This window comes from Ictalurus furcatus, chromosome 19 (genome assembly GCF_023375685.1).
Source record: "Ictalurus furcatus strain D&B chromosome 19, Billie_1.0, whole genome shotgun sequence".
NCBI classification, from domain to species: domain Eukaryota; kingdom Metazoa; phylum Chordata; class Actinopteri; order Siluriformes; family Ictaluridae; genus Ictalurus; species Ictalurus furcatus.
Window position 1 is genome coordinate 18,473,747 of NC_071273.1, and position 13,335 is coordinate 18,487,081.

Consider the following 13,335-nt stretch of genomic DNA (forward strand, 5'->3'; position numbering starts at 1 on the left):
CACTGTAAATTTTATCGTTACATATTATATTGCAATTGTACCATGCCTTTGTAGTTTGTGCAGGCAGTTAGCTTTCAACAAATTTACCTTCAACTACAGACGTTGCATCCATTGATTCCACTGTGTTTTCTTACTGACACACCCCCAACTCGGAAACTCAGGGCTCAAAGAAAATCCAATTTTCCACTCGTAATTACGACTTTGTAGTTGGATTCATGTGCGTTCAACTCGTAAATACGATCTTTCCGACATGACTTGAGGGCACCATATAAAATGACTGACAGGATGCACATTCAAAGCCAAACAAGCATTCTGGACTGGAAGTTATTCAGTACGTTTACATGAACATCAATAATCCGATATTAACCAGATTAAGACGATACTCTGATTAAGAAACTACCATGTAAACAGCAATTTCTGATGAACTTAATCGGACTAAAGTCATACTCAAAGTAAACACAAATCGGATTAAGACTTGTGGAGTATTCCTATTTCAGTCGCATTATCGAAGTGCATTACAGACATATAAACACCTTAATCACACTATTAATGACGTGTGAGAGTTTTCACTGCATTTTGTGACATTTTGTGACTACAAGCATTTTGTATACACAAAAATTTTCTTTCCATTCAGCGTAATCAAATTCCATTAAAACAACTCTCCCACCAGTATTTACTTCATACTCTCATCCAGTACCTCCGAGTTTGTCGCGGTGGCATGAATGAAATGTTGGCGAATGAAAGTACAGAGGAGGCCTGTTGCTGGAAAAATTGTATCCGCCGTCGTCTATTTGCATGCATAGCATGACAAATAATAAACTGCACTTGAAGCTTCCGTAAAATTAAAAATGAAACACCCAAAACTGTATACAGTACTATAACAAAGACGAACTGTATGTTGATGCGTGAAATTCTGGAGGGAACATCGGACGACGTGGCGTGGGGACTTAATGACGTGACGTTAATCGATCTTTGTTCTATAACATGTAACATGGGAACATGAAAGGAATATTCTAAAATCAACTCATGTAAACACCTTAATCAGAAAACTGTCATTCAGAATAAGGTCAGTAGTTAGATTACTGCTGTCCATGTAAACGTACTCAATGTTCCAGATGTTAATTCATTGTTTGTTTGTTTTTTAATCATGTTCTACATATCTTACAGGTTCTTTGTACAAGCAAGAGAAAAAAAAACCCAACTATTGCACCTTTAATTCTTTCAGTCTACTGTAGGCATCACATTCATATTGGCGGCGCCATGCCTTGTTACTGACACGCCCCCATCTGTTACAATTAATTTACGACATTGTGTTGAGCTCTAAGTGCGCTCACCTCGTAATTGCGAATTTCCCACAGGCCTTTAAATCGCGTTATTATTATTATTATTACTATTATTATTATTATTATTGTTATTATTATTAGACATTGAACCGCTCACGCGCGGTCACTTTAAGGCGCCGCCACGCCCACAGGAGGCTCGTGCACGCGACGCGCTGCTTGTTGTTTGTGCTCCAACAAGATGGCGGTGGCTCCAGAGAGCAGAGTGCTTTCCTACACTGTTTATAAATGGAGTTCATACTCCTCGACATATTTACCCGAGTGAGTAATGCAATGAAACACTACTGCGATTTTTTTCCTTTCCTGTCCAGTCACACTGAAGCCGTGGCTCAGCTGGATAAAACGGGTGAAGTGCTCTACCCAATAGATAACCAGGGTATTTGCAAGTCAGCTGGGCGGTTAGCTAACGCTGCTTAGCTTAGCTTAGCTCAGCTCAGCTCGTGGAAACGTTCGCGCCGAAGCCCGCGCTGCATTTCCGCGTACACGTTCTAAAAATTAGGCTGAAATAGTTACGTTGCTAGGAAACCGCTAACTGACTAGCTCGCGAGCTCGCTCAACGCTCAGGCAGTCATGTTAGCTAGCTAACTTGCTAGCTAGCTAGCTAGCCAACTTCTGTGCAGAAAGAAGACCATTTTAAAGATATTGTTATCGCGGTTATTTTGTCATGCGTGACATGTATCTAATGAATCATCTGGACAAGTTATCCAAGCTATCTCTAACATGTTCGAGAAGTTCACCAGCAGGCTTCCTTCAGGGAAAGTTTAAGCTAATGTTTCGGTTTGGTCCGAATTGAAGGCTTTAATGCTCCAGTTAACTTCGCTTTAACTTGAGTTTATCCATAAACTAGCGAACTAGCTGTTCACTCTGGTTAAGTCCAGTGTGACGAGACGCCACAGGAATGTGACCCGTGTTTGTACCGCTATTTTTACCCCAGGTTCTGTCATCAGGCTGTTAACGCTTTTACACACACACACACACACACACAACTAACTTATGAAGTAATTTTAGCTTTGATATATTAATAGATAGAAATGCCACCGAGTAATGTTTATAGGGTTACACGCTTTGTAGCTGTAATCTCCGAGTGTGGCTTCAAGCGCAGAATTATTTGCACCCTTCACTCAACTGAGCAAATATGAGTGTGTGTGTTATAAACACACACACACACACTCATTTTTGCTCAGTTGAGTGAAGGGTGTAAATAATTCTGCGCTTGTAGCCACACTCTGAGATTACAGCTACAAAGCTGTAACTAATATATCTATATATAATAATATTATCTATAATAATATATTGTATATAATATCTATAATATATCTATATATTAGTGTATGTATATGTGTATAAACGTGTTAGTATGTTGTATAACTTTTAATACAAAATGTTGATGTATTTTAACACTTTTCAAACCGAAATACTTTTCTTTGTGTGCTTTCCCCTGTAATACTATGTAGAGTTTTTGGTGTTGGTTGTTATTATTTTTATTACTATTTTAGCTGATAGAGAGCAGTGGTGTGCTTTTAATGTTAGTAATGAAATTCCTTGAGTAAATATATAAAGACAGATGCACTTTAATATGGAAGCCCTATGCGTTGCTATGCATGCATTATTATTATTATTTTTCTTGTTTTCTCATGATCTCGACATAAGTTGTTTTCTCCTGCTGACCACTTGTATTCTCCACATAATAAACAGTTGTCTTCTCATCATAGCGATTGTTTTCTCGTGATCACGACTTTTTACTTTGATCAGGGACTCGCTCATGCTGAAATTGCTCTACAGTCGTTCAGTACGTGTACATGGACAACAATACTCTGATATTAACCCGATTAAGACGATACTTTAAGAAACTAGCATGTAAACGGTGATTATTGATGACCTTAATACGACTAAAGTCATACTCGAAGTAAACACGAATCGGATTAAGACAAGTGGAGTATTCCTGTTTTAGTCGCATTATCGACGTGCATTAATGACTCTGTTTACATGGACAGCAGTAATCTAATTTTTGACTTTATTCTTTATTCAAATAGACCACTGCTTGAAGCCGTGGGCTGTGTCCAGAATCGCGTACTTGCCTACTATATAGTAGCTGAGATACGTGCATTTCTCCTACTAAATAGTAGGAAAGTACGCCGTTTCGGACGCAGCCGTGCTCTCTTGTTTGCTGTCAAACGTTGAGCACTGCCGTGTGTGTACGTGTCCTGTCGCAAAATGTGGTGAAAACTCCCACACGACGTTAATAGTGTGATTAAGGTGTGTACATGTTTATAATGCGACTAAAACAGGAATACTCCACATGTCTTAATTCAATTTGTGTTTACTTCGAGTATGACTTTAGTCGGATTAAGATAATCAATAATCACTGTTTACATGCTAGTTTCTTAATCAGAGTATCGTCTTAATCTGGTTAATATCGGAGTATTGTTGTCCATGTAAACGTACTGAGTGTCTGTCAATGACTGAACGTCCACGTCATTGTCCGACACTCGAGAAGGGAACATCCCTCTCCTCTCTCTTAATGCTGATATAAAGTCCATCTCTACAACGGGCAATTATTAAATTTATGATGGCGAAGACAACAATGTGTATGCAACACCAGTCCCGTTCACAAGGCGTGAGATTTTCTTGTGATAAAATTAAGTTGTGAGAAAACAGCTTTTTGCTATGTGGAGCTCATGATAAACAAGAAAGAAAATAATAATAATGCATGGCCTGTTAGGGCTTCTGTACTTTAACCGTAATTCAATCCACATTTTTTCCCCCTGTGGCTCAATTTTAAATGATATACACTATATGTAGTGCACTGTGTAGGGTGTACAAGACAATGATGTTATACCCTAGAGTGCAAGAAATGCAGGTCAAATATTATTTTTTAAATAAAATATTTGTCAGTGTAGCACAATAACTTTCTGAATGTTGGTATCCACTTGAATGCGTTATTAATTTCATTTAATTTAGCTTTATTAATTTGAATGATGAAAAGCAGTGGGTCATTGGAAAAGTGTCATGTATTTTGCTTGTTCTTGCTTGCAGGAACATTTTGGTGGATAAACCCAATGACCAGTCTTCCAGGTGGTCATCAGAAAGCAATTATCCTCCACAGGTGTGTATTTGTACCACATTCAGCACAATGCCAAGCCCTACGTCTTGTAAATTAGTGCAGTACATTTAACCTGAGTATATTGTTGCACCAGAAACCAGGATTATTGGGGTCTTAAAAAAGTGCTCTTGCTTTGAGTATTTTGATATCTGGATCCTGTTAGGCTTAACATGCATGTTAAATATCTGCATTGCACTGATTGAGCTTTGAAACAACACGTTATAGTTCTTAGTGATCTCTCTGTGTACAGTCAGGTCCATAAACATTTGGGCATTGATAACGTTATTGCTATTTTAGATGTCTACTATACTATATAGGAGTTGAAATTGAATAATGCCAATTTCCCCTAAGCCTTTTTAAAGCACCAAAGGTAACTGGACAGTATTCTGCACAGTGGTGTTATTCCCTCGTTACGTCACTTAAAGGTAGCAGAAAAAAGGTCTAGGGTTGATTTTAAGTGTTTGCCTTTGGAACCTGTTGCTGTTAACGCTCAATACAAAGTCCAAAGAATTGTCACTGCCAGTGAAGAAAATCATCATTAGGCCTAAAAATTAAACAAACCCATCAGAGATAGCAAAAGCATTAGGTTTGGCTAGATCAACTAAGCATGAAAGTTTTGCATGGTCTTTCTCAGTGGTGTTTGTTGGTAAATGAGGCCTTTTAGCTGTACTCCTGTTCAGTGCATACGAGTCGAAGAGCTTTGACTGAACGCCCCTTGTGATGATGTCACATGACACTTTTTTTTGACCCAAATCTGTGGAAAATGTGCAGTAATTTCTTTTAAATTGCAAGCTTCTCTGAATATTGCACTGTTTGCTTGATTTTTGCATTAATTCCTGCGATCACAAAATCCTGGAGAGACTGTTTGGTTGTAAAGACCCTCAAATTAAAGCTGAAAGTCTGCTCTCTGAGCTCTTATTCATTATTTAAGTTAAACATTTGTATACTGTGGTAGATGATGCTAAAATTATGGTAAATTTACCCATGTCTAAATGTTTATGGACCTGTCTGTAAATGCTAAGTTAATTTTGGTCAGTGTTATGGAATATTCCATGTAATGTTATGCTGATGTCCATCGTACTCGAATAAGTAAATTTTCCTCAGTTCTGATCTAAATGTGTTTCAGTGATTTGGCTCAGAAAATCATGGATGTCCAGAGCAAGGTCATATTTGTATGGCTAGTCACTGTATTTGATAATCATATTAAGGAGACCTACAGTCATGTAAAATAAAATAAGTACACCCCATGGAAAATGTTGTCTTTCTTGGCCTATTTGGACAAGCAAACAATTGAACAAAACCACAAGGAAAATGAGCTTTTTCAATCATTTATTGAACAGAAATATCAATAGATGTGATATTCTTCTGTGGAAAAAGTAAGTACAGTCTTGGCCACAGAAGTTAGTATTGTCCCCTTTAGCAGAAATATAGTATTGTGGGTGATGATATGCACCCCTGCACATATATTTTGAGAGAACTCCTTCTGGCCGGTGGCTCTGAGTATCAGGTGCAAGAAGATGTTTGAGGGTTTTCTTGCATGTGCTGCCCATTTCAAACCCCCCCCCCCCCCAAACATTTAAATGGGATTCAAATCCGGGCTTTGACTAGACCATTCCATAACTCTCCATATCTTCTTTTTGTGCCATTCCTTGGTGGATTTACTTGTGTGCTTAGGATCATTATCCTGTGAAAATTCCAACTTTCAGACAGATGGCCTCTCATTATCTTCAAGCACTTTTTGATACGATGCAGAATTCATAGTTAAATCAATGAATGCAAGCTGTCCAGTCCCTGAGGCAGTGAAGCAACCCTAAACCATAACATTTCCACCACTGTGCTTCACAGTTGGTATGAGGTGCTTCTCCTGAAAATCTGTCTTTGGTCTGTGCCAAACATGTCTTTTTGTTACTGTGGCCAAACAGACAAATTGGCAGTCGTTTGAAATCTGTGCAATTTGTAAATGATTTTCCTTACAGTGGAATGATGTATTTCACATAATTTGGAGATCTTTTTACAGGGTTTCTGTGGGTCCTTAAAAAGTCTTAAAATGTCTTATTGGTAAATTGCTTAATGTAAATATAAGGCCTTAATTAGCATTAAAATGTGTTGCTTTCATGTGTCAAAATGCAACCGAACCAACACCGTAAAAAAGATTTAGATTTTATTTTTGCTTGTTGCTTTTTGAAATGGTAAACTCGTGTCACTGTGTTGCACTCAGCATGTGCATTGCACTCAGCGGCTCAGGTCACAGGAAATGCTGCTTCACACCAACTTCATCTCTGTCCGTGCTGTGGGATTGAGTCGCTTATAACCTGCTTTTAGACACAACACGTGCCAGGTTCACTTTAGTTTTACGTTAGTGTAATCTCAAATATTTTACAAAAAAGTTTACAGCATTTCATCTGATTGGTAATGAGAAGTGAATAAAAAATTGTTGGTAACTAAATGGAGGTTTTCCTGCTGTTTTCTGCCAAAATAAAGGTCTAACGCATAAAAGTGAATTAAGTCAGAAATATATTACTATTGGTACCCCCAAATAAAGATGTATTTTATTATTAAGTATTGTTCAGTGCAGTAATATTACAAACTAGCAAAGATTCAATTTTATTTGCATAGCGCTTTTAACAATGGACATTGTCTCAAAGCAGCTTAACAGAAACATATAAACACAGGATACAGATTTAAGTGTGTGAATTTATCCCTAATGAGCAAGCCGGTGGCGATGGTAGTGAGGAAAAACTCCCTAAGACGATATGAGGAAGAAACCTTGAGAGGAACCAGACGCCGAAGGGACCCCGTCCTCAACTGGGTAACAACGGAGAGTGTGAAAGTAAAAGAAAGTTCAGTATGGTTATATATGAAGTCTGTTTGTTGAACTAAACCAGTCTTCACTAAAGGACACTTGAGTGCAAAACTGCATGTTGTAATTGCAGTCCTGAAGGCATAGCAGCAACCGTAGTCCCAGCAACCACAGCACAACTGGTGCCACTATGGCACTTCAAGTGGCACCATCCTCAGCAGTCTCCAGGCTGCACTGCTTGGGGTCGTCCTTAGAATGTAGTCTCCAGTTGATAATAACTCCAACCAGAAGTAGGGCATCAGGATGGATCAGGAAGGTCCGGAGAGCAGAAAGGGTCAGGATCACTGGCATCTCTATAATATTGTGTGGCTCGACAGAATGAGAGAGGGAGATGGAGGTAGAGAGAGAGTGTTCGGTATGCTTACTATACCTTAATGGATAAGACTGTGTACTTTTTGCGTAAAAGAAAGTCTATTTATGGTAAGCTTGAGTAAACAAATGTTTTCTGAATGTGTCTGAATCCTGAACACTAATTGGAAGGCTGTTCCATACCTGTGGGGCTTTGTAAGAGAAAGTGCTTCCCCCTGCTGTAGCCTTCACTATTCAAGGTACCAACAAATAGCCTGCACCTTTTCATCGAATTAGGCGTGGCGGATCATGAAAGACCGAAAGTTCGCTCAGGTACTGTGGTGCGAGACCGTTTAGTGTTTTATAGATCAATAATAGTATTTTATAATCATTGTGGGATTTCACTGGGAGACCATGCAGCGTGGATAAGATCGGGGTGATGTGGTCATACTTTCTGGTTCTAGTAAGGACTCTTGCAGCTGCATTCTGGACTAACTGGAATTTGTTTATGCTCCTACTGGAATATCCAGACAGTAAGGCATTACAATAATCCAACCTAGAGGTGACAAAAGTATGAACAAATTTTTCTGCATCATGTAGTGGCATATTTTTTATCTTTCTGAGATGAAAGAAGCTTCAAATGAAAGACTGGAGTCAATAATCACACCAAGGTCTTTTACTGCTGCACATGATGAAACAGAAAGGACATCCAGAGTTACTGTGTAATCAGAAAGTTTTATTTTAGCTGCACGTGGTCCTAGTACAAGTACTTTTGTCTGATCAGAATTAAGTAAAAGGAAGTTAATAAGTATCCAGTGTCTAATGTCCTTTATACGTTCCTCAACTTTATTAAGCTGCTGTGTGTTGTCTGGCTTTACTGAAACATACAACTGTGTATCATCAACATAACAGTGGAAGCTAATACCATGTTTATGAATAATTTGTCCTAGAGGTAGCATATATAAAGTAAAAAGCAGTGGGCCTAAAACAGAACCTTGTGGAACGCCAAATTTAATCTTAGTATGCATGGAGAAATCGCCATTTATATCTACAAACCGATAACGATCGGTCAAATAAGACCTGAGCCAGGAGAGGACTGTTCCCTTAATGCCAATAACATTTTCTAGTCTATCAAGGAGAATAGTATGATCTATAGTATCAAAAGCTGCACTAAGGTCGAGTAACACAAGCAACGAGACAGAACCCTGATCAGAGGCCAGTAGCAGGTCGTTTACTACTTTAACTGACGCTGTCTCTGTGTTATGATGAGGCCTAAATCCTGACTGATACATTTCATGAATGTTATTCCTATGTAAGTATGAGCACAGCTGCTGTGCTACAACCTTTTCTAATATCTTGGAGATAAAGGGCAGATTTTATATTGTTCTATAGCTGGATAATTGACAGGGGTCAAGGTCAGGTTTTTTAAATTAGGGGTTTGATAACCGCTAGTTTAAATGATTTAGGTACATAGCCAGTGCTAAGGCAAGAATTTATTATTTTTAGAAGGGGTTTGATCACTCCTGGAATAATCTGTTTGAAAAAACATGTACTTAAGGGATCTAGTATACAAGTTGATGATTTTGCTGAAGAGATTAATGAAATTAGTTCAGTCTCTCTAAGGGGAGTGAAACATTCTAATCGTTGATCTGTTATTGCTATATTGTTATTTACACGGTTAGTTATAAAACTGTCTGGTTTGAATTTAATAGCCTGAATTTCACATGTAATATTTTCAGCGTTACTACTGAAAAAAAATATCATGAAATCATTGCTACTATATAACGACTGTGCACCTGTTTCTGTGATGGACTTATTCTTAGTTAATTTTGATACCGTGTTGAATAGAAATCTAGGATTGTTTTTTCTTTTCTTCTATTAAGGTGGAGAGATGGACTTTTCTAGCATCGCTAAGAGATTTTCTATAGTTCAGGAGGCTCTCCTTCCATGTTGTTTGAAATACTTCCAATTTGGTTTGACGCTATTACGTTCTAATTGTCGAGTGGTCCATTTTAAGGTATGTGTTTGATCGTTATACCAGGGTGCCAGCTTTTTCTCTGTAATTATTTTTCTTTTAAGTGGCGCTACCTTATCTAGAGTGTAGTGGAGCGTTGACTCGAAGCATTCAGTCGCCTGATCAAGTTCTTTGGGATCAGACGGTGATTCAAATATAGTAGTTATCTCTGGGAGGTTATTGATGAAACTCGGTCCAATAGCTGCCGTAAACGTACGTTTTACTCGGTAGCGTGGCGAGGTGCAAATATTATGATCGATACGTAATTTAAAAGAGATAAGATGATGGTCTGAGATAGCTTCAGACTGCGGAAGTGTTACTATATTTCCTATATTTAATCCGTATGTTAATATCAGGTCAAGAGTGTGACCACCATTATGAATGGGTCCTATTACGTTCTGGTTGACCCTTACTGAATGTAGAATAGACACAACCACTGTTCTCAGCGGGTCTTTTGGGTTATCGAAATTAATATTAAAATCGCCAACAATTAATGCTTGTCGAGTAGGTTGTGGATCTGTTTCTCCACAGCCTCCAATTCCAAGTGCACCATGTGCAGCTCGATCGAGTCCTCATCTGCACTCAAAGGTGGAGAAACAAGCGACATATTTGCCTTTATAAAAAGCGGAAGATGAGTGAAAAATATGTTACAATGCTAGCAGGCTACAAGCTAGTCGGAAATGGATGTATATGCATGAACAGAATCCATTATAGCTGATGTATCATGTAGCATGATTGCAGGTCTTACAGTTTTTTGGAAATGTCTTGAATGTGGTATTAAATGGTATTAAATTTGAAGTGCAGCTACCCTCTTTTAAATTTCTTGCCAGACTCCTAGGCATCCACAACCTTTTTTCTGAAGGCCTTACAGAGCTCTATAGATCTTGGCATGATGACCGCACGCACCTCAATAGCAAAGGGAACACCAGACACTAGATATGAGAGGGGTTTAAATAAGACAGGTTCCACCTGCACTCCCTAAGCAGGTTCTAATCAGTGTCACCCAATCTTCAACACCTGATTCTAATTTTATGCATTTGAAGCTGTGATAAGTGTAGGGGTGTACTTACTTTTTCCATGTGACTGATCTGTTTTTTTTTTTTTGTTAATTTAAATTGTGAAACTTACTGCAAAATATAAATTTTGTGTCATTTCATGGAGTATATCAACTTTTAATAGGCACTGTCAAAGAGGATCAAATGTTTGCTTGTCCAAATATGTAAAAAAAAAAAAAAAAAAAGCCAACAATTTCCATGGGGTGTACTTATATTTTCACATGAGCGCACTTGAATTATGAGAAACAATGTATGAGAGGTTAACTGTCTTATTCATCTTTGCGAATGAAAATGATGTCTCAGTGGTTTTATTGTGTAAAACTGGATAGAAATATGTTACAAAGCTGGTAAAAACATATTTACACAACACACAGCTCAGATCAAGTAAACATGAGTTTTATCAAGTAGAAAATAATGCAAAGTGAAATCTGTTTACTGTGAGTTTCTGAGTTGTTGACCGCTCCATTGCACTTGGGTGAAACTGCTTGCAGTGTTACTCCTGTGTCGTGATGATCTATTGGAGGTGTATTGGATCAAATGGTTGAAAGTTGCAGTAGATGCCATTTTTTGCTTCGCTAAAGATCCCTTAAACCTCGCTTCTTCATTCTTAAACAGCTGTATTTTCCCTCTCTGACACGGGGAGCTTAACACTACTAACTGCTGTTCACCGTGAGGGGAAAGAAAACTGTTGCGTGCCAGTACTGGTCCAAGATGTGGTCGTTAGAAACCTCAGCTCTAGGATAGCAAGCACAGTGGGAGAAATCTTAGTGAGAATTCTTACACTGTTAAAAACAGACTTTCTTCAAGGTTTCGGCTGTGTATTTAACTGGGTTGCTAAGCCACCTTTATGTTTCTTAAGGTTAAGTGGGTGGTGTAGCTCATCTCAAAAGCTATTATGGTTGTTTGTGGAAACTGGTCAAGCCTTTTGACACACTCTCTTCCTGACTCTCCGTTTTAAAAGGAAATACATTAGCGCATGCGATCAGATCACAGTAATTTCATGGGCACTCAAAAGAGCCATCGATTTAAAAAGTTCTTCTGGAAACCAAAAAATGGTTCACTCTAAAGGTTCTTTTTATGAGAGTGTAGACAGTTGCAGGGAAAAAAAGGTCGGACTAATCGTTATCGCAGGCATGGCAACTTTTTTCCTTTTCACAAATAAGATATTATGCACATAGCTAAGTGGTTTTGTGTTCTGGATCTTGATCAAGAGCATTAACGCTGGCGTTCGTCATAATCGTCATAACCACAGATTTCAGGCGTGATTTTGGGGTCTGTGGTCTGATGCATTTTCTTTTGAAGATGAAACACTCTGGTCCATACGCTGGCTAATCTTAAAATGGAAAGAGGAAGCAGCCAAGTGTTGTGTTGGCACACAAGACAGAGCAGACAGTCCTGCGGTTAGGCGGAGAGGAAACTGAAAGAGTTGTGTTTGAATGTTCGCATACACATTCAACTTTTAACCCCTGATTTTGCAGCATGCTATCATGATATGTAGTTTATTTTGCACATCACTAAATATCCCTATTTATTGTACTACAGTGTGTATACATATACAGTCAGAAATTTGTGTCAAATGTGGTCTGGTGCCTGCTGCTGTTAATGCTGAAGATAGCATAGACTGCAGATTCATTAAGTATGCGTTTCCAGACTAATAGTCATTTTGGTGGTGACTAGGAGCCAATTAAAATCGTTTTAAAACTCAGTGGTGCAGCAGTTTAATGTCTTTTCACCATGTTTGAATAAAACGAGCCTTCTGTGGCCAGGGTCCAAGAGAGCATGGGTTCTTCTCATTTCTTTATTCATGCTCGATTGCTTGTCCCCCCCCCCCCCCCCCCCCCAAAACTGCACCCCTTACCCTGAGGATGTGAGGATACAGGGTGAGAAACCAAGACGGAGGAATCGACTGCAGATACGTTTGCCAAATGAGACGTGTCTGCTTGCTGAAATGTCGTGTTAAAGCAGCGTCACTTATTGCTGACTTACTTCCCAGCTCTCCCACCTGTCTCTGGACATAACTAGAGCTGCAACAACTAATCAATAAAATCGATAATAATCGGTTATGAAAATCGTTGTCAATGAATCTTGTTATCGATTAGTTGGTCTGCGTGCGGCACGGGGTGCGTTTACTCACTGTTTCTTCTCTTCTGAAAACACGCATCAGAGAGTAAATACTAAAGTTGTGTCCCAAATGATGGACTGTATACTTACACTAAGCACTATATACTCTACTGTCTAGTGTATGAATTTTAGAAAGGTAATATCTCAAAAGTAATGCTAGCGGTTTTTATTTACTAACCGGAAGTATAAGCCACTTCCTAGTTGACAGCGCATGATGTCATATGCATGTAATGCCATGGCACTAGCTTTAGCCTAATACCCAGAGTCACTGACAATGACATTCTTCAGTTCACTGTTTGTCAACGTTACCTTTTATTCCCAACATGACCCAGTCCTCATCAGACGGAGGCGAAATCATCAAGTGACTGAGGAAGAAAGTGCGACCTCCAAGTCCTCTAAGGCAGGAGAGCATTTTATATTAAACACTACGGAGACGATCAAACTTTATAAAGTGGAGTTTGTGTAGCAGGGAAGCATGACAGTGATGCACTAGCACAAACTTATGTTTATATCCCAAATAATATGCCTAAAGGCAGTGAATAACAGAAACCACA

General features: G+C 38.8%; 1 protein-coding gene across 1 annotated transcript in view; it reads left to right on the plus strand.

The window, feature by feature from the left end:
* Positions 1-1,503: 1,503 nt before the first annotated feature.
* The window catches only part of mkln1 (muskelin 1, intracellular mediator containing kelch motifs), a 40,368-nt gene continuing 28,536 nt past the window's right edge, over positions 1,504-13,335 (plus strand). The window contains exons 1-2 of the mRNA XM_053649926.1: positions 1,504-1,601; positions 4,377-4,446. Coding sequence (XP_053505901.1) covers positions 1,522-1,601; positions 4,377-4,446 — 150 coding nt within the window. The 5' untranslated portion in view covers positions 1,504-1,521. The remainder of the gene's footprint in view (positions 1,602-4,376; positions 4,447-13,335) is intronic.